General features: G+C 40.0%; 1 protein-coding gene across 1 annotated transcript in view; it reads right to left on the bottom strand.

The window, feature by feature from the left end:
- The window catches only part of mcf2l2 (MCF.2 cell line derived transforming sequence-like 2), a 96,282-nt gene that overhangs the window by 7,539 nt on the left and 67,232 nt on the right, over nt 1–21,511 (bottom strand). The window contains exons 26-29 of the mRNA XM_083969916.1: nt 20,661–20,697; nt 19,731–19,828; nt 6,593–6,702; nt 5,024–5,139 (exon numbers count right to left, since the gene is read on the bottom strand). Of these exons, the coding sequence (XP_083826042.1) occupies nt 5,024–5,139; nt 6,593–6,702; nt 19,731–19,828; nt 20,661–20,697 (361 nt within the window). The remainder of the gene's footprint in view (nt 1–5,023; nt 5,140–6,592; nt 6,703–19,730; nt 19,829–20,660; nt 20,698–21,511) is intronic.

Below are 21,511 nucleotides of genomic sequence, written 5' to 3'. Positions count from 1 at the left end.
TGTTGTGGGTGTGAAATGAAAGCCTAAATCAGGAAAGGTGTGACACACTCAAGGGAGGGGTAAGTCAGAAAGCACATTAATGCCTATGATGGGGAAAGAAGTGACTATTTGCAGCATGTACACATAAACACACACACATACATGTCCCAGAAGTAGATCCAAACACCACAATAAAGACTCACATGTTGCAGATGTGTACAGCATACATGGAGGCGTATATGACATATACAACAGCAGACGCTTCATCAGTGACATGCTGGAAAGCTCCATACGGTTTCACATACTTTGATCCAGAGAAAAAAGAGAGGGCTTATGAATTCTTCATTTTCCTCAAGTGTGAGTGAGACTTTTTGGCAGCAAAAACCCATAGATGCAGTTGACAGGAGACTTTTTTAAAGAGCTGAAATATGCATGAGCTGATGAAAAATGAGAATATTCAAAGCCAGTCAAACTTTTATCTAACGGAGTATTAGTCACTTCCAAATGTAGAGAACTCGCATGAGATGAAAACACTCAGTGGTGGTTTCCTCAGACTGTTTCTCTGCAAGGGCAGTGGCCACTGTTTTTCTGGCGAGGCAAAAGGATAGATGGTGACGATGTGGGAAATGAAGCAGTGATTTATTATTCATCTGAAGCCATTTTATTTTCAGCCGCCTCCCTTGATTTTGGAATAGGCCATTAGTCACACGTTTGGTTTATCAGGGTAATGTTAGAGTAAAATAAAAAATGTATTCCACACGAGCCACTCTGAGCCTTTAATCCTTGTGGAGAGAGAACGGAGCGGCAGAGGAGCAGCTGTTCCACTGGTCTCATTTCCCTTCTCAGGCTTGGCTGATTATTGTGGACCAAAGTCAAGATTGACTTTTAACCGTGGAAGAAATGGTATGGGCGTGATTAGAGATAGTAGCGGAAGAAGTTGAAAGGCTTTCCTTACGCACAACTACATAATATCATCAACACTGATTTCAATCTAAAGTAATCCAGCATAATATCTGTGCCAGTGTGAGGCAGTAGCAGCACGAATTTAAATTGAACATACTCATGCAAACACTGGGGCACACACAAGAAATAGAGATGAACATCACGCACAACACCTACATTAAGTTGGACTTTTTTGTGCCTTTTGAAGTTAAAAACATAGAATAACAAGGTGTCACTTTTCAAGATATATCTATTTGTGGCCTTAATTCTAATATACAATGACGCAAAAGGCCACAGACTTTACATGAATGTGGACCACAGTGGTATAAGGATTTACACCTTCATCAAAATCCCCCAACACAACTATATTGTGTTGTATGTGCACTGTGTTTCTTTACTCGCATGTGTGCCTCTTTTATTGTCAAATTGATAATGTTATTGTGATGAAATCATGATGTTAAAATGTTGTGAGCACTGAGTTTTTGTTCCTAGTGTGTTTGAGACCTTGGTTCTTTTTACTTGCCTCTTTGACTTTGTTGCCTGTGTTGCTGGATTTCAGATTCATTGCTGTCCAGACTGGGTTTGTTTACCTGTTATTGTTGAATTGTCCCACTCCCACCATCTCATGAACTTTTGTCTGAATAAATGACTTGACCTGCATCCACTCAGTCTGTAGGTTTCCTCTGCCTGAGCTGCTCAGCTAACCTTTGACACTTGCTCTGCCTCCTGGAACAACTGCTCACCCAGCTGAGCTGTACGCCCTGACAAGCGTCTGTATTTCAGCAGAGGCCTGGTCCACTACCAATTATTGAGGGATTCATCTACTTTATTAATTACATGTGGAAACTGACTGGGTTTATGTCATCACCTGCCATACAAATTTTGTAAAGTATGTTGTTCATTGAGCTTAAAGTAACATATTATCAGAACAAGTGCGGGTTGGCGAGGTTCTGCCAGTTAACCCCACTCTACTGCTCAGACAATGATGGAAGTCTAATTTGCTTTAACTCCCTCTTCTATGGCTCAAGTTGCTTAAGGAGAAAGAATCCCAAGATCTAATGCGAATGCTTCACATCGGGTATAAGTACTGCGACTCAGTAGTTGTTACTGTAAGCAGGTGGACAGTGTGTTTACAAAACATCAAGGACAAGAACAGGAAGCAAAAACATGACAACCTGCCACCATCAGGATAGTCTATAAATATGCAAATGACTCCGAACATATGCCTCCATATAAAGGTACAGATAGCTTTAACTGAGTGAAGATATAAACTAAGAGTGTGTAGACAATGTTACACAACCAAAACCAGAAAACATTGGGAGTGTAACAACAAATGAAAGTATAGGATATGCCATCCAAGTAGGATTTAGCAGTAAAACAAGGGGTAAGATATTTCATTCAGCTTGTCTTTTTATTTTAACTGTGAAATGCTTAAAGTATCTTCACTTAGTTTTACCCAGAATTAGTCTTGCATATTCAAAAAAAATCACACCTTACTGAGTGGACAAGAAAAGTTGAAACGGCATGAGACAGCATTCCTCTACTCTGTCATCAGTGACACTAAAAACCACAACAAAAATAATTAGCAGTAAATCACCATTGCATCATTAAAGTGAGAATAAATAGACCCAGGCAGTACAACTTTTGTTCAGTGAGGGTTCAGTCATGCTTCAAAAAAGCAGTGCTTTGTCTGAAGGAACAGAGCGAACATTAGGGAAACTTATTCAATCTACGACATCGTTTTAGTGTCATTTAGTGCATGAATTAAAGGACCCAATGACACAATTTAGCAGTGAGTTGACAGTTGAACAATTAGCATATTCTAAATAGCAGAGCAGCAGGTAGCTCACAGAGTAAGGAGGGCCATTTGAGCAGGTACAACACTGACACCATTATGGTCCACTGAGTTGTCCCATAGTAGAAAATGGCCATAACAAAGCAGCAGGCGGTTGATACAGCTGATGATGAATGCCAGTGAGTCACTGATTACTGCAGCAGGTGCAACTTTGAAAATGTGAGGTCTGTACTTTCTGATGGAATAATAGCTCATCCCCCAGTCACCCACCTCCTCTAAGGACTGGTTGGAAAATGTTCAAACTATCACAATTACAAAAGAGGGCTATTTTGCCAGGAGTGATTTACCAGTGTGCAGTGCTGTGCATAGTGATGACCTCTTTACAACACACTCAAAGATGCAATGCAAGGTGAGAAACATTTTAGATGAGATTTTTAGATCACATGAAATTTAGATGGTCTTGGCACTTTCTGATACTGAATCACTGTAGGATCCAGTCTATCCTGCAGATGGATCGACAATTGTAAACACAAGAATATCTGAATACCTTGGCAAGCAGCCGCCACCACCTGCTCCAAGCAAGAAACCACATTCAGCTGTGGATAAAGCTTCCAACAACCCCTTTAAAAGTGGATGTGCGGTACTGAGTTGAATCATCTACTGGCATTGACATTTCCTCAAGCAGCTTTTATCCAAAGTGACTACAAGCGAGGGACAACAAGTCCCTGTGTGGCTGTACGGGAAAGCATCTTGGTTTGAAAATATGCATAATGATGACACCCTCCAAAGTGGCACGGGTTTTTATTATCCTCACTCAACTGTTCTACACATGTAGCGCCTAGATTCAGAAAAGTGCTTTTTGCAGCACGGATTCACAAGCGTACTTCTTATTTCTGACCTTTACCTTGATCATTATTTATTTGATAGACAGGCCTCCCTTCCAGGGAAGTAGCCGTTAGAGGAAGCTCCTGCTCGAAGATGTGGCCATTATAGGATGCTTTGCGACAGTACTATGGCATTCAAATGCTGACTGACGAGTATTAAAGAAAACTGTCTGTACAGCCAGCTATACTACTGCAGTGATGTGACCAAACTGAGTAAACATTACGGACATAAGTGTTTTTCGTAGGCTGGCTGAGAGTCACTTCATCATTTACAAGCTATTGCTCTCTGGGACTGAGAGGATTTCTTTTCTCTGCTCCATCAGGGCTTCACATTTATTGGTTCCTAAACAGCTGTGATTGGATGACAAAAAAAAATTGCAAAGATTTCTCAAAGCTAAGATTGCAAAGATTTGGAACAATTCTATTTTCAAACGAGATACAGCAGTGGTGGCTTGGAATTCACTACCCCATTGCTTGACATCAGAAAACAGCACAACATTGAAAGAATGGATGGATGAAGATTATATTTACACAAGGATTTTGAAATACTTGTTTCTATTATGTTAAGTTCTCTGAAATGTAAATGGATACAGGTGCTATGTCGGACAACTTTTACATGTAATTATATTGAACTGTGGAAAACTTTCATTAAATAATTTGTATGGGTTTTGTGTTGGTTGTTGCGTGTCATAGGGGTAATCATCTTATTGGGGTAAAAATGTTCTAGATGTATATTGTTGTATCTGGTTTTTTTATACATTTAAGTAGTGTTTATGGATTTAATGAACTGCAGGAGGCATAGCCATTGTTGTATTACAGTGGCTAATGGGGATATATAATGAATAAATAAATAAATAAATAAATCATAGGAATGCAGATTTTAAGAAGTCAAATTAATAACTGTTTCATTTTGAAAATGAAACAGTTATTAATTTGACTTCTTAAAATCTGCATTTTGCGGGGCATCAAGGAATGATTCTTAAGCATTAAACACAATAGGCAAACTGTGGTCCTTTTGTTGCTATGGAGAATTGCTTCAATAGTAGAAGTCTTGTACAAATAATTCTGAGCCAATATAAATTCTTAAGAAGAAGAACAAAATACATTCCACAGCTGAGAGTTGTCACAAGGGATTTTCACTGCAATTATAGTATATTGAGGGCACAAAGAGTGAAGGAGATGCTCAACACAAGTGGCCTAACTTTAAAAAAAATGCAATGTCAGTTCATTTTTTGTCTCTTTTGTGAGACTTTTGCTCCTGCCTGGGAACAGGCTGTTAAGATTGTGTTCTCACACCTCAATTTAGGGATATAGGGAACCACCTAGCTAGATATTTCAAACAACAATACAAGGAAACAAGCTGTGGGCCAGGTGAAGCTGACGGATTTTCCACTGTCCTGCACTGGCTGCAGCTGGAACTCACCAGTGTCCGTTCTCTGCTTCCTCCAGAAACTGGACCAGGGCACCTGTTTCCAGAGAGAGGTCCTGTGCATCTCGAGACTCATAAGTCAGCTGCACCCGAAATCGACTGCTGTCACCCTGCAGAAAGTAATGACTGAGTCAAACTCTGAATTCAGCCAGCCGTATTCCATTCAGGACATGGTCCCAGGCTCGTTTCAGGCAGTTCCACCTGACCATCCTTTCATAGGGTGATGCTTACTAATATTAAAGAAGTGACCTCCCCAAAAACTAAAGTGGCCATTGGTTAATATGCCAGGAACAAGATATCTATGTATGGACTCAACTGTTTGTATCTAGTTGACTGAATTATCTGTTGTTGCAGGTCACATCACATCAGTGTATGCAGTAGCAATGCCCTGTACCACCTTGATAAACAGTTTCATTCAGTGATATTTCATGATAACCTGTCATTTTAATTGCATCACTATTATCCAAACTATCTTGATTTCAAAACCACAAAGATTTTAGGCCTTTTTGTTATGTCAAGTCTTGAAACCAACATTATTTAGTTGAAAAAAGTGAAAAAAAAATCTAAACAAATTTGTTGAAGCTTCGATAATCGAATTAAAGTCACTTTTTGGACGGTAATCAACAACAAGCTGCATATCACACAAAATTGTGTCCACTTGATTAATACAAGTGCAAAGCATTTAAATGGATTTGTATTCAACTGGCTGACTACAAAACTGTCTGACAATCCTGGACTGTGATGTTATTGTACAGTCGAGGTGACTGTGCGGTCTTCACAGAAAACTGTGTTTCCGTTGTTATTTGTGGTCTCTAGTCCAGATTCTCTGGTGGGGAACAGTCTCTCCTTTTTGCTGATTATCACAAAGTTCTGAAATTACCATCTATTACATGTTGCGAAAGTGTCATTTCCTTGAAAGAGGTTGTGCAAATGAGCGCCACTAATATGCTCAGTGTGTGTGCTGCATGTGTGCCTGTCTACTGTATATCAAACTGATTATAATGAATCTGGAAAACCTGCCATACCCAGTAGACCTCTACAGCTATAATCCTCCCCCTCTTTCGTTTCTCCTCCCTCATTTCTTAAATGTCAAGTCGTCAGCGCCCACTGCTAACGAGACATGTACGTCCATGGGAAATAATTAAACGGTGGTGGGGTCCTCTTTAAAGGGGATTTAGTAGAAAATTGGAGGAAGTGAAGAATGAGAGAAGAGGAAACAAAGGATGAGTGGAAAGCTGTCGAGGGATGGTGAGTGATCACAGAATTCAATGATTTATGCTGAGAGCTGATGTGACCCAGCGGGACTGGAATGGGTTTGGTCAAGCTACATTTTTCACTCTGACCAAAGCTGGGAAATGTTGAGTGATACTGAAATTGCATCTTATTTTAAATCAGAAGAAAATTACTTGCTGCTTTGGTTTTGGCTCAGTTTCACTGGTAAATAAATATACTGTATTTTAGAAAGTAGGCCCAGTAAAGCTCCAGGGGATGTCCTGGTTGGACCTTTTTACATTTTCTAGCCAAGATAAGATGAGATGAGATGCAATCTTTAGTGTTACCTACATTTTTATTGTTGCCTTCCTCTTCCGAAGAGTTGGAGGATTCCTCTGCACTGGAGGGGATCGTCTCAAAGTCCTCTGTGTCCATGGAGGGCAGGCGCCTCTGTGTCCAGCCTGAGGAGTATTAATGCAAATTATTAACCACTGAAAAACAAGGAGGATATTATTCCAGTTGGCAGGTGATGGAGCTGCACTGATAGGAGGTCAATGTTGCTGTGCAGCTAAGCGATTAGTCTTCTGATCATCATCATCATGGCTTGATGGGTCTGTTAGCGGGAATCAAACCTTAAGCCACATGCAGAATGAGATGTGGTCAAGCAAACCATAGAAAATCTAATGACTATGGAAAGGACAGGTCCATCTAAGCTCCCCTGGTGGTAAGGGAGGCCAAAGTCTTGCAACAGAAAACACTCTAATAAATGAATTCTATTGTGTGAAATAAATGTCATGTATGATGTGTGAACTTTTGTTATTTATATTGTATGATTGAAATAAACAACAGCACTACTCATTTATTCATATGGTTTGACACACCCTTGTTTTCCTGACCTGTGACCTCTAGACATCCAAAGCTTAGAATAAAATGTGACAGAGCTCAGTAGAGGATGAACAGAATCAGCAAGCCTGGTAAATTATTTTTCAAAGTTTTCAAATTAGTTTTTACTTTTACTAACCCAAACCCTAACCCTAGGATTTAAATACTTCAGATCTGGTTTTCTAGTGCCCCTCCATTTAAAAAAAGAAAAAAACACTGAGAAAAGTAATTGGCATCCACTTTTCTCAATCCCATTTTAACAGAACAGAGACATTTTCTGATAATATTACAACAAATGAAAGGACAAAACTATTGGTATATTTTGTGGCACCAACTTTTGAAGCAGTTACTTCAATCAAGCACTTTTTGTAGCTCTAATTAGACTTACAGACTTCTGGGCTGGTATGGGTCGAAGACAGGAAGCACATAGGACTCTTTTTTAAAATCAGAAATCTAGGGTTTTTTTTTCCAGTTAGATTGAGATCAGTGGCATAGAAAGCTACTTCACAATGGTCCAGTGTTTTTCTTCTCATTCATTCTCAGCTGCTGTGGGTGTTTTTGATCATTATTCAGAGGAGCCAAGACCTGTGATTAAGACAGAGTTCAATAGTTTTCTCTTTGTGGCCACATCCAGTCTACACTCCCATGCCGGAAACACCAATGGGTGTCATCATTACAGGTCCCTAGAAACTTCCAACTCCAAATGGGGTCTCTGAACATGAATTGAATATCTCACTGGTAGGGGTCTCAGTCATTCCCAGGCTACCCTCAAAACATGTACCATTAGTTTTTTAGGCCTGTTGAGCAGCCTCCCCCAGTGACGATCTCACCGCTGACCATCATTAGGTGCAAGATGTTCTGGTACCAAGTGCCTCAAGGAACCATTCTGCTTTCAAATAAAAGGATGATAAAGTCTACATGGACTTGAAGGAAGCCCAGCACTGTGCACTGCTGTTCAGTGCATGAGCTTTTCTTGCAGTTGCATAGAGGTGATTGACCTATGTCCTCCAAGGAGAACTTCAGGTCCCTGGAGCTCCCGGGCCAGGTCCCTGTCTTTGCTACCACCTAGCGTATCATAACTGGGTGTCTCTTGGTTTGAACTCTCATCTGGGGCCAGTTTGGTTTGGGAGACCCCACCAGGTGCTGTTGACAACATAGCTCTTAGAATCATAGCCCAGGTTCAGCAAATCACCACGCTGTGACAGTTATATGGTTGTTTATGTATAAAGATAGTTATTGATGACTAATTGACAATTAGTGCTGCACATGTTATTTTGAACCGTTTGGTGGAAGATGGCAGAGATGCAGGTAGGCCTGAATGTGCTACAGAATGAAAATGAAGTTACACATCAGTAGATCCAGTAGAATAAAACACACCGAATAAAAAGACTGTTCCCAATCACCACCACCACCCAAAAAAAAACAAAAACAACAACAACAATGTTTTCTTAACATATCAACATTTACAACTGAAACCAAGTATCACTGTTAGAGACAAGTCTTCCTCTGCAGTTACCTGGTTGGGAGGTGGATCTAGGGACAACTGTAGCGCCTCGAGCAGCCGGAGCAGTGCTGCTAGTCATACTCTGACGTTTCCCAACTGCAGCCATAGCACCACGTAAAGTATCTGGAGGAAAGCCAAATGCTTCATACCATGCTTTTCATCATGACGACCACTCGATATCAACCAACCAAAATTTTAAATGGGACGTTTTAAAAAATAAAAGAAGCAGTGCTCTTCTACTCATGCAGAAAATGAAGTCAAGCCGAAACAACAACTCCTCAGTACACCAAATTACAGACAATAAACTACACACACACACAAACACCACAATACCTTATCTGAGTCACATGCATTTTGAAATGTTGTATTAAAAATCACAACACATTTCAACACAGCAGTCAAGAGATGGAAAAACAGAAAGTGAACAAGCACAAAAATCATACAGACACAATCAACAAGATGCGAAAGGAACTCACAAAAATAACTTCCACCTAATTAACCACATGACAGATTAGAAGGCCTAACATGCTCAGAGCCTCCACATTACGTACAGTTGCTTTAGAAAGTTTCCAATTTCTTTTTTGGACTCTTATTGTGTTGTACCACAAACACACAAATAGTGTTTTGCCAATCAGTCTACACTCAGTAACCCATGACAAAGTGAAAACATGTTTGCACATAATTTTTTCAAACTTGTTAAAAATTAAAAAAAACTACAATCTGTCATTTACAAAAGTATTCTGACCTGTGTCAGTACATTGTAAAAGCTTCTTTTGGAAGCAATTAGAGCTTTGATTCCTTTTGTGTGAATCTCAACAAGCTTTGCTTATCTGGATTTAGGCAGTTTATCCCATTCTTCTGAACAGATCCTCTCAAGCTCTGTCAGATTGGTTGCAAAGCATCTCAACTGTCATCTTCAGGTTGTGCGTTACTGAGTGGCAACTGATGGACACTTCTAAATCTACATCACAATAAAGTGTGCAAAAAAGGCATCTGAATGCTTTCTGAAGCCACTGTACATAACGGAACTTTGCAGGTACCTTCATAACCAAATGGAGTGGGATCACTCTTTATCTCATGTCTCTTGCTCTTAATGCTAGCAGAGAGGGGGCCTGGTCAGGAAAAATAATACAACCACAGACTTAATTAGACACAAACGTTTTGTAACACCAGTTCCCAGAGCCTCAGTTGCATGTTTGCATGGTCGCTTGTCACCCCAACAAAACGTATTTTCTTTTGTGGTTCAGTTGTATAGAGGTGTGTAACTGTTGAAGACTGACACAGCATTATCCCAACACTTTCCTTTTAAAGCCATTTTAGACATGAAAGGTCAAACACTAAGCTTCCATCTTCCCAAGTAAAGGCTTTCTTTAGGTGTGCACTATGTTAATATTTGTTAAGGTTAGATTCACATGAGCAAGAAAAGAGCCACAATGCTCACAGAAACATTGGCATCACAGGAGATTCAGTGATCATCGACTGTAAAACTTTTTTTTGCAGTTCAGCTGCTGCGCCTGATCATTTTCATGCTGCCTGGACCGCTTCATTAAAGCAGAAGTAAGCGATATATTTGTGTTAATATAAGTCTTAAATAGTTATATCTTCCGACAGCAATCACTTCTATAGAGTGTTTGGACCGAAACACGGGTCTGTCAGTCACTCTGCTCTGCTCTGAGCCGAGGAGAAAACTTTTCTCGTATCCTACAGTTTTTATCCAATGAGGAGAGAGAACGGCATGAAGGGCTGTGTGTGCAGCCAAGGGATGCGTGTGAATGTGGTGACGTAGGGACGAGGACTGTTATGGTGCGTTCAAGGCAGCCCGTAACTCGTGTTTTTCCGACCTGTGAAGTCATACCAGTTCGATCTGGTACGAGTTCACGGGTCGGAAGTTACGAGTGGTCGTTATAGTGACTTTCACAGGTAAAACAGGTCGGAAAAACACGAGTGGGCTGCCTGGAACGCTACAAAATCATAAGTTGTGACTTGAAGCTGTAATTTACGGTTTCAAAAGCCTGCCTGGAACGCAGCATTAGCCAAAACGACCGGCTCGCTTACTTCTGCTTTAAGTCTGTGAATGCCAAATTAAAAGTGAAAAACACAAGATGTCAAGTTGTGACTCACATCTAATGTTTAAAAAAACTATTTGCTGGATGTTTTCCAAGACAACTAAAAATGTCTTCAGATCTCTTAATTTGATTTGTATACACAGGTAATTTTTTTAGAATTTAAAATATTAAATAGTACACTTATATATCCTCCAAGTTTGTCCCAGTAAGTGTGACAGTGAGCCAGATTGAACATTATCACACATTTGGAATTAAAGGATTTCAGTGGAAGTCAGCCGATTTTAGAATTTACACCTTTTTTTCCTGGTGTGATATGTCAAAATGTCTTATGTGTAAAAGATCTGTTAACTTGGAGAATATGTCTTAATTTATGTTAGGAATTATGGCCAAATCTGCAGAAACAAAACCCATGCTACAAAAAAAAAAAGAAAAAAGAAAATATTGAGATAGCTCAGTACAACTTTCACCAAGACTGCCTATGTAAATCTGCATGAAACCAACATGAAATTACATTACATAAATACAGTATCAGAGTATGTATTTCTATTTCACTATCCAAACATTATATTTTTTGAGTTATAAGATTGATGATCATTTAAAATCTAAACGCTAAAATGGCATTCCTTACTGAATACCCTACAACAAATATGACCCGCGCACTGCAAACGGTCGGACGATACTGAAACAGTTTGAGCTGCATGTGGGAAAGAGAAATACAACAAACTGAGCGGAGTGAGTTCAAGGAAAAACTTCAGTTGCTCTCTTCTGGTGTTATTAATTCCCCCCATGCCTCTGCCTGGTTGAAAATTAACTTCTCATCTGTATTCCTACAGTAAATTGCACTTCTACTGCCACTTTGAATGTCACCCTGCGCTCCAAATGTCAGCTTATCAAAATTCTTATTTCCTGACGCTTTTTAAAAATAATATGTATGTCTAGTCATTTGCAGCTTTTTTTCCCCCTTAACATTGTTTTGATTCTTAATAAAAGTTTGCCTTTACCTATATGCATCTCATAAATTTGAAGCCAGCAGTAAAAGAGGAAAAGGTTAGAAGAAAAATGCTTCTTTTTCACCCCCATTCCAAAGATGTGCACCGACACACATAATGTACACCACAGATTCACTTTTGTTTCTGGCTTACTTTAGTTCATAGCATTCATTCTGCTGTAGGTAACTTCATACATCTTACCAATGTAAACTGTATGAGGATATTATCGCTTTCTGTTTGAGGAAAGAAAAAAGGGGCATTGAATATATATCAGAAATCCTCCTTCAGGGTTCCATCTGAGTATGAGAGTCAGTCCCTGATCGCAGTCCCTCTGCAGGCCTACCATTGAGCAACATGCTTTCAGCTTTCAATCCTTTTATTAGCTGTGGCATTTAAGAATAACATCATTTAGCATTTAAACTGGCTGATGTTGTCATTTGTCTGCAAGTTCATGAAGTGTTTCAGCTGAGCAGCTTATAGCTACCTAGTTTACACACTGTAGTGCAGTGCATACCTGCTATACCTGTAACCTAATTGTCTTCGAAGATATGACGTACAACATGTTATTTATCCTGCACAATTACTGACTTGTAGTGGAAGCAGTAAGCTTGATGAACCGTTGTCTTTATTTGGGAACTGTGGTGTGGGATATACTGTATGTTGTAAACTTGATGCGCTGTCAGTGTAGGATAGTTGCATTTAAATAGAATAATTGGTCTTTGTTACCAGAGAAACAACAGTACAGACAATGTATTTTTCCCTTTTGGATACAGATTGTGTTCTTAGAGAGAGTGCAGAGCATGTAATTTAAAGAGATGTGTACAGTGTAGCAGGAAGAAAACATGAAATTCAATTCCAGTTTTCCATGATAATTTGTTTGTATTGAATTTCCTGTGCATTATAATAATCTGGGTTAAGGTCTAAATTTACCCACCTCTTCATTCATCAGAGTCACTGAATAAGCCTAAGCAATGCGGTCTAATAATTACACTTTCTCCTGCTGCGCGGCACAAATGTGTGTGTAGTTTTATTTGTGTGTGTGTGTGACTGTAAAGAATGGATGTGAACAGAAGAGGAAAAAAGATTGACTGTAAAAGCAAGAAAATGTGGAAGCAGCTGATTGGGTACCTTTAGTGCGTCGCGTCGCAAAGGAGGAAGAGGAGGAGGAAGGGGCGAGAGAGGAGGTGAGCGAGAAGCGGCGGGGGACCTCTGCCTCCTTAGCAGCAGGCTCTACAGGGTGAGGAGGCAGGAAGAGCCATGGGAGGAGACAAGCATCCAGAGACGGGAAGAGAAACATGGAGGAACGGGAGGGAAAGAGAGAAAAAAAGAAGTAGTAGAGGATAGATCGAGGGATTTAAAAAAAATTAAATAAATGAACAGGTTGACAACGGGAATAGAATAAAAGAAGGGAGAGAGGTTATTGGTTTAGTATTCTACATCCAATTTCTTGGCACATCACAACACACAAATTTTAACCTCTTAATATAAGATGATACTGTATCACATCAGTCACTTATGCAATTATTTATCAACTGAGCAAATAAAATGTATTAAACATAATAGCAGTTCAAGCAAATGGAAAGAGCACGCCACAGATGCATGAAATGTGGAAAAAAAAACATAAACAAACTAACAGAAAACCCACAAACAAACTAACAAAAAAAATCTTAACTGGATGTCAACTTGAAAACATGAAAATCTCATTTTCATCCTCTATAATTACTTCATGTATATCATGTGATGATTTTAAACTCCATGACAACTAAGTTTGTAAACTTTGGTCAGGTGATAAAAGGTTGTTTTATGGTGGGTAGACTTTTTCCAATTGCAGTAGATTCAAACTACAGAGAATAAAAAAGGACGTGACTGCAGTAGAAAAATAAGAATATGGCACAAAGAAGAGGTTCAGAGGTCACTGTCTGTGCAAGTCAATACCATCAAAGGATTGAGAAAGTACAAGGCTGTACACAGCTAGCTGAGAGCCACCCCAAATTGAATAAATGGTTCTGTTTTTTGCGGACATTCACGTCACATTATACATAATACAATACAGCAGTTCTATTCATTTTAAAAGATACGTTGTGCTGAACTGTACTGGCCTTGATGTCAGTGACAACAAAGAAGGTTAGGTGCTGTTGACCCACAACTCCTCTTAACTGGTGAGTTGGAATTATGTGATAAAGTGTTATAAAACAGCTAATGTCAGAGAGCCAGAGACCCTGTAAGTCACAGGACACAGCAGACAGAGAGGCCTTTGATCTCAGTCCATTCTTCAGTGATCTGACATGTTGAACGTATTGAGTGGATGTACGAAGCAATGGAGCACTGGAAGCTGCAGAAAGCACTCCTGTTAATGATGAGTCTATTCAGCTGGAGGACACCTGCCATCGATTCACCATTGATTTCCATCGCATACGGCGGGCTGCACATTCATCGCTCAGGGTTGTGCTCGGGACTGTGTGTGCATTTTGTATGACTGTGTGTGTGGCTGTTGTACTTTTAGTATGCGGACTAAATTTTTTATGAGGGATACTTAAAGTTTGGGCAGGAGCAATATACAGTTCTGTATCTTCTGGTTATTGACTGTCACAGCCACAATAACACTGATAGATGGTGGTGTCATGAATTAATTCTAGAAGAACAAAAAGGGAAATTGTTTTTAGATGATAAAGAGGTATTTAGACCAGTATATAGGAGGAGGCAGGTTTGAAAATAAATCAGCTGTGAGGACCACATTTCCCAGAAATCCACCTGCTTCCTGCACAGCATGGAGTACAGTAGTTGCTAGGATGCCATGTATTTAAAAACCACAATCTGCTTCTGTAACAGCCTCCACTGCTCTGCTTTTCTCCATACGAACCTATGGCTGCAGGGACGTGTTCCCAGACTGAACACTAACTCTTTTAACTTTGATATTTAACAATGTCAGAAGACCCTTTAACTGAACCAAATACTGTGTCAATCCATCCATCCTTTACAGGTAATTCTATGAAGCTTGCACAAATTAAATCAGGAAGATGACCCTGATCATGAATGTTTTTGCTCATCCTATCATATTTTGCCAATTCTGACCAACCAATCACATCATTGTCATCAAACTTTAAAATCTGTTTCTCTCGTCTCTCTCCTGTCCGTTGTCATTTCAGACGCTCCTCCACATTTTCATGGCAGCTTCACGTCAGTCCTGATCAATTTTCTATTCCTCTACATACTGCATCTCCTCCCAGATATGACGACATCACATGGGGCCTAGTCGCCAAAGACTCGACTTTTCTGTACATGGCATTAAAGCCTTCTGAGTCTATCCTGATTTAAATAGGGTTGGCGGGGTCACTGGAGCCAATCCCAGCTGACAAGAGTCAGTAAAGGGAGCAGATCAGAAACCATGGAAGCACATGCAGGAAGGAAGTAAATGGAGTAACCAATGTCTGAAATCACTCCATGTTGATACTGTAAGTGCACTGCATTCACTATTTTCTATCTTAGTGTGTGACTTCATCCAGTATTTAATTCCACCAAAAATCCCACAATGGAACAAATATAGAAGTGTCCTCTAAATCAATACTACTTACTGCTGACAATCCCACAATGCAATTCACTGCGCTTTACAGCTGCAAAAAAAGCACAGCAACTCAACAGCTGTGAGTGATTACACAAAACGATACACAGGTGTCTGAAATCTCAATTTACTGCCCACCACTGAGTAAACTATTGAGTATCCATTGTATAGTGAGTGAACAAGAGAGTGACTTGTGGACACAGCTCTGTTCTGTCTGCTGTTTGGGTCAATAAAAGCTTCTGTTACTGATTCAACTTAACATTTTTATACGTAGTTAGAGGCTCCAAGGAACCAATTTCAACATTTCAGTTTCACTTCTTTTGTTCACAGTGGTTGTTAGATTTCTGTGGGTTCTCTGGATGTTTTTGCTTGACTAGTCAACTGCCTCCATTACCTGACTCCCACCTCACTCATCAGTCTCATTAAGGGCATGTGTGGCTTGAAGACTGGCAGCACTGCTGCGACATGGAAAACAGAACCTGGAAAGGTTCACCCTCCTCCAAAAATGTTAATATGCTTCCAAATGTCAAGAGGGCTTGAATATTAAGGGGTGGCATTTAGCGCAGCACTGCCACACAGGATTTCGTCTTGCCTGTCTCTCTGTTTATCACCTGCTGTCTATCTGTCTTCAACGGCACCCTGCCCCTCTCTCTCTGAACTCACCATTTCCTTGTTGTTGTGTGGGCAGATACAGATGATACTGACATGAACAGATAAAAAGCAGAGAAAGGAGGCTAGAGGGAGATGTGGCCTTTATTATGCTGAGACGCCGACCGCGGGTGCTGGAATTCAGCGAGATCTACCCAACGGCCAGAAACACACCGACACAGAAATTTATATAACATTTGAAGGAAAAAGTGTGTGAGACAGGAGGGTGGAAACTGAACAAGAAAGGACCAAGACCGAGGATGATGATGATTGTTGTTATGATGAAGAGTATCGTGACAGTAACAGATAACAACAGCAAAAAAAAAACAGACTTAAATGAGGATGACGGTGTCGACACAGATGCCATTAATGAAGGCACAAGTGAGGACTTGACGTGCCAACGTCATACTGTTACCTGCTGGAAGAGACCGCCTGTTTGAAAGTCCCTGCAACGTGAAGCGTTTCCTAGCATTAGCAACCGAGTTGCCTGTTTGACTGGCGGAAGCATCGACTGAGAGGGAAAGGAAGAGGGAGCTGGAGTTAGTAGAGCGGGGAAGGATGAGTAAGAGAAGGCCTTGAGGTTTGTTTTTTGTTGAAATTGCTTACAAATAAAATGATTAGATTAATATTATTAGATTATTCCAGTTACAGTACATGAGATATTTGAATAAATATATTACATAAAATAAACATAAACAAAACAAAAACACTTGCACAGTGAAAATTAAGCGAAATATTAACTGCCACTGAGTTTCAGGTTAATTTTAACTCGGTGTGAAATTCTGTGTGAAATTCTTCTTGCATATGAAACTCTGGGAATAGCGTTTATAGTACAGTTTCCAAGGGTTAACTAATGCCTCACAGCTTGTTTCAGCTTTTACAGATTTTTGCATTTATGCACATGCACATTACTGTACATCCTTCATTAGATGGGGTGATGAATTTCATTTGGAATTCCAGGTTTGGACAACAGTTAACAATGCACAAACCTATTTCAGTTCATGTAATATTTAAGTTTAAGTTTTATTTAATCCACTCCACAGTAAAACATGCTTTAAATAGCTTATCACCACACTAACATTGTTTTGTTACCTTCTTAGTGCTCTTTATGGTTAGAACTGTTGTAACAGTGAAGCTGTCACTCTATTTGCCAACTCTTCTCCTCTGAACGAAGACTCAACTAACTAACAGCTACTTGGAAACCCCAGAGAACAGCCATATGTTTAATTTGAACACTTGTATAGAAATAGTTTCCGTCTTCTCTTCCTTGGTTGTTTTTATTTTTTTATCAATTCCTTTTATACAAATACATGTACACTGTACATATATTTTTCTTGTTTTTCTGTTTTTGTTTGTTAGTTTTCATAACAAATGCTATGGCATTGACTCTGTAGGAGTATGTTTTGTTTTCTCTAAATCAAAATAAAATAAAATAAAACATTGATCAAGAAATTGTTTCTGTGATGTGATGCTTTAACTACATTATATCAAAGTCATATCTTGTCACATCTCATCAATTGTTTCTTTTAGGTCTTTGAACTGTGTTTTAGAAAGTTGACTAGAATTTTCTGGCATTAAATGGATTTGCTGGAGAACTGCCTATATTAATGTTTGAGCAATGTGAGGGAGAATGAACCAGAGCCATAGTTGAATAAAACACATATACTCTTAACTACAGCTATGAAAAGAAGCAGATTGAGAAGGCTTTCAGCAGAAAAAGTCAGCAGCACAGAGAAGACATTCAGTGAAATCATACATCCTGTACATTAGAGTGAAGAGTCAGGTCTGTGAAGGGTCAAGTCCTTGAATATGTGTGCACGCAGTTCTAAATGGCGGCCAAGGGGACACTGGCAGAGCTATACTTTTTCCATATCTGCAATGGCGTGGTTGTGGTGGTGGCTGTGGCCTACAGCATTACTGAGGATGGGGTGATCAAGGTCATCAACCCGAGTCTCAGGTTTTGGAATTCCCTAGTGCTTTGGTCCAGAGGAAGATCAGCTTGGACTTGGAATACTCTGATGGAAACCCTAAAGTAAGACCCATCTATTCCTGCTCAGCTTCACAACACATCCACTTTCTGCAGCCACCACAAAGGTGGTTTTGAGAACTGTGGCAGGTTAATAATCTGTCTGTTGACGGACAGATTTATAACGCCACAATAGTGTCATGACAATGAAAGTCACAGTTGCACAGATCAGTCCAAATTAAAAGGAAACTACGAACTCTATGAAGAGTCACAAAGGTAAAGAGGACCAACCATCACAGAAAGAGGGTCCCAGGAGCCCCCAAAGAGATTGGAAGACCTGGAAAGACAAACATCTAAGCAGCACTCCATCAATCAGGCCTTGACAGAGGTTGCTTAGAGCTTGCCTAACCACATTTAAAGGACTCGGCCCACAAGGAAAATATTTTTCTAGTCTAGACATATGGTCATAGTTGTCATGGGAACCTTTAATAGATAATTCAGCATACCTTTAAAGGAGACACATTATGCCCCTTTTTCCACAAATTAAAATAGTTCCCAGGTGTCTTAAAGATATGTCTGTGACATGCGTCAAACATCACAGCTCTTTTCATCCGCTCAAAACAGCCTTGTTCAGAACGGCTGGTTTCAGAGTCTGTCCCTTAAAATGCAAATCGACCACTGCTTGCCCCACCCCATCCCTTCTACTGGTACCAGGTAGGGGTGGTATTATGTAAATTTGAAAACTAGTTACATCACTGGAAGACATCTGAGGGAACAGCTCATAAAACCGCATGGATTTTAACCTATAGCCTGCAGAGCCTTCAAAAAGTGATATTTCCATAATATCTCCCCTTCAATGGCAGTAATAGTCAATAAATATAGCCTGAAAAATGAGCACACCAAATCCATGGCAACATAACTTTATGTATACATTGTGGGAACACACAAGACAATCCCCTAAATAGAAATGAGACAAAGAAAAGAAAAAAAGGACAAGAGGAGAGAGAGGTAGAGAAGTGAAAAAGAGAGTTAGAAAGGGCAACACAGAGCAGAGGGTGAGGTACAGAGAGCGGACTGAAGACAAGAGTGGCAGGAAGGGTGACAGAAGAGAGAGAGATAAAGAGAGTACAAGTGAAAGCGACAGAAGAGGAAGGGAGAGAAAAAGAAAAGAGTGGGAGGTGAGAATGGATGAGAGGAGACAGGTATGGGTTTTATAATAGTGACCGCACACCCATTTGAGGGGTGAGACCAAAAACAACAGCTGCTTTCAACTGTCCTTAACCTTTACCTCCATTCTAGCGGTGGTGATTGGAAGAGGATTATCTGTGCATGTGCGTGTGTGTACATGTGTGCGCGTGTGCACACCAATTCTGAGTGAGAGCCAGGGTAAGATAGGACAGGAGAAAAAGATGCAGTGACAAGCAGGGACACTTAGGATGTGCTGGGGTGGCTACCTAGAAGTCGGATGCTGCATGGAAATACACACACACCTTCAGTGTACAACAAGATCCATTACGATTTATTTATATATACACATATAGACATGTATATATATACATAGTTATGTTATTAAGTTTTAAGTGCTCAATCTTAGAGCTGCAGAATGTGTACATTTAAAATACCAACTTGGTGGTGATGTTAATCATGTGGTTTTTTTTTTAGGTTTTTTCTCTTTCCTCTTCATCAGTGATACATGATGTGTTGTCTGACTTGGAAGACAGATCTCTCATCAGTCAAAATGAGAAAAACTATTTATATCACTTCTTTCCTGTGTGTATGTCCTTGTGGCCTTATATACTGTAGCTTTTTACTGATACAAAACTAAACTCAACAGTCAACAACTTATTGGTTCTGATTGAACAAGCGACCTCTCACCTCTCTTCTGTCTCATGTTTGGGCTCGGGTTGCTCCTCCTGAAGCCGAACTCTGGACTTGATGAATCTGACTGTCTCAGTGCCAGCTTCCTCATATTCCTATTGGAGCAGAGAGACAAGTGAAAATGGTGTAAACCAATGACATGAGCAAATAAGATTGTCAACAACTAAATTTCCCACAATGCAGACATCTACATTGTCTGGTAACACTGACATCAGTATACAACGTTTTAGATCCTATGCAAAATATGTAGGTCTTTACATCATAATCTGCAGGTGTTTGAAGTGGCAATCTCAAAAATGTCAGTCCTGCTGATTTGCCGACACCTGCAATCATGTAGCCTAATCAGGTCACAGAATTCTGGGGGCAGCAAAACAAACTATTGTTGTTTTAACAAAGAAGTCGGACACTAATTGGCTTTCTCCTATTGATCTGATTTTATGTTATACAAGGCATGAGTCTGTGAACAGCAGGGCACGATGAAAGGAGCTGGTGACTGCTGAGGAGTTGGAGGTGCACAGCCTGTTGCCTGCAGCTATATAACAGCTCAGCTCACTATGGCTGCTCCTTCTTGTTCCATTCAAATGACTATGGTCTTATTCTGATGACACATTTTTACTCAGTTTGGAAGTTTTCTTCCTTTTTAACATTACTGCAAAACGTTCCACAATTCAGATTTTTTTTTGTTGTTGCCATTATGAGGCATTGAGTGCAGATTGATAAAGGGTTTTATCCCAAGGCTGCACCATAAGTAATGTGGGAAAATAGTTATATAAATAATGCAATATTTTCTTCAGTGCAATTAATCACCACTTTTTCTTCAAGGTTGCCACTTGTACTTTTCAGCACTTATCTACTGTAAGCTTTTTCATGAGCTGAGAAGAGATGTAATATCACTTTGTAGGTCGTGACAAGGAGTTGGCTGCTGACCTTATCGGTGCTCCATAGATGTTCAGCTGACTGGCTTCTGTGAATGTAACAGAGAAATTACAATTTAATGTGCATCAAGTGACTGATCTGCCACTTCACTGCAAGGGTGGGTTGAGGCTTAAGTGATGAAGACAACTTGATTAAAGGGAAACTTGATTTTTATTGTTAGGAAAGGAGTGGTGGCCTCTTGCTTTTGTTTTTTTATATATCTCATGTTTGACATGCACACATACAGTGTTTAGTAGCCAGTAGTCTTTTTCTCTACTGCCTCTGTTGACATTGTTGTTAATCTTGGCGCATTACTGCCACCTGTGGGTCAGTGGAACAGTGTGAAACCACTGGCAGAAATTTCACACACGCGTACCTGTCTGTGTGTGTGTGTGTATGTGTGTACAAGATGGGCATTACACAACCACAGGATGGCTAGATACAGGGCACACTTGAAGTGATCTGTTTTCCTGATAACCAATAGATGTCAAATTGAGGGTGTAAACAAACTTTTGTTGGTAGCTGTATGTTAAGAACAGAAATATGTGCAGTTGTGTTGAAGAGCGAGGACCTGTTCTATTTTCTTAGTTACCACTGGTGTTTGAGCTGCAGTGCAGGCAGCAGGCTGAAGGCTTGCTCTAAACAGGCGGAGTGAGAGTGTGGGCGAGTTGAGTGTTGGGGAGACAGATGTGTGCTGATCTCCACAGAGCTGGGTGAGCAGCATAAACGGTGAATATGGCAGTATGTTTATTATGATCCACATTTTGTGATGAAAAAATAAATACAGTAGTGCCTTTTGTGAATTACTGACTTGTGTGTTCTCTCTGTGCACGCCTTTAGGAAAGCAGCTGAACTTACGAAGA

Source organism: Trachurus trachurus (assembly GCF_905171665.1).
Source record: "Trachurus trachurus genome assembly, chromosome: 4".
Taxonomy (NCBI): domain Eukaryota; kingdom Metazoa; phylum Chordata; class Actinopteri; order Carangiformes; family Carangidae; genus Trachurus; species Trachurus trachurus.
Note: the sequence above shows the minus strand (reverse complement) of the source record. Positions and strands in the feature narration are given on the sequence as shown.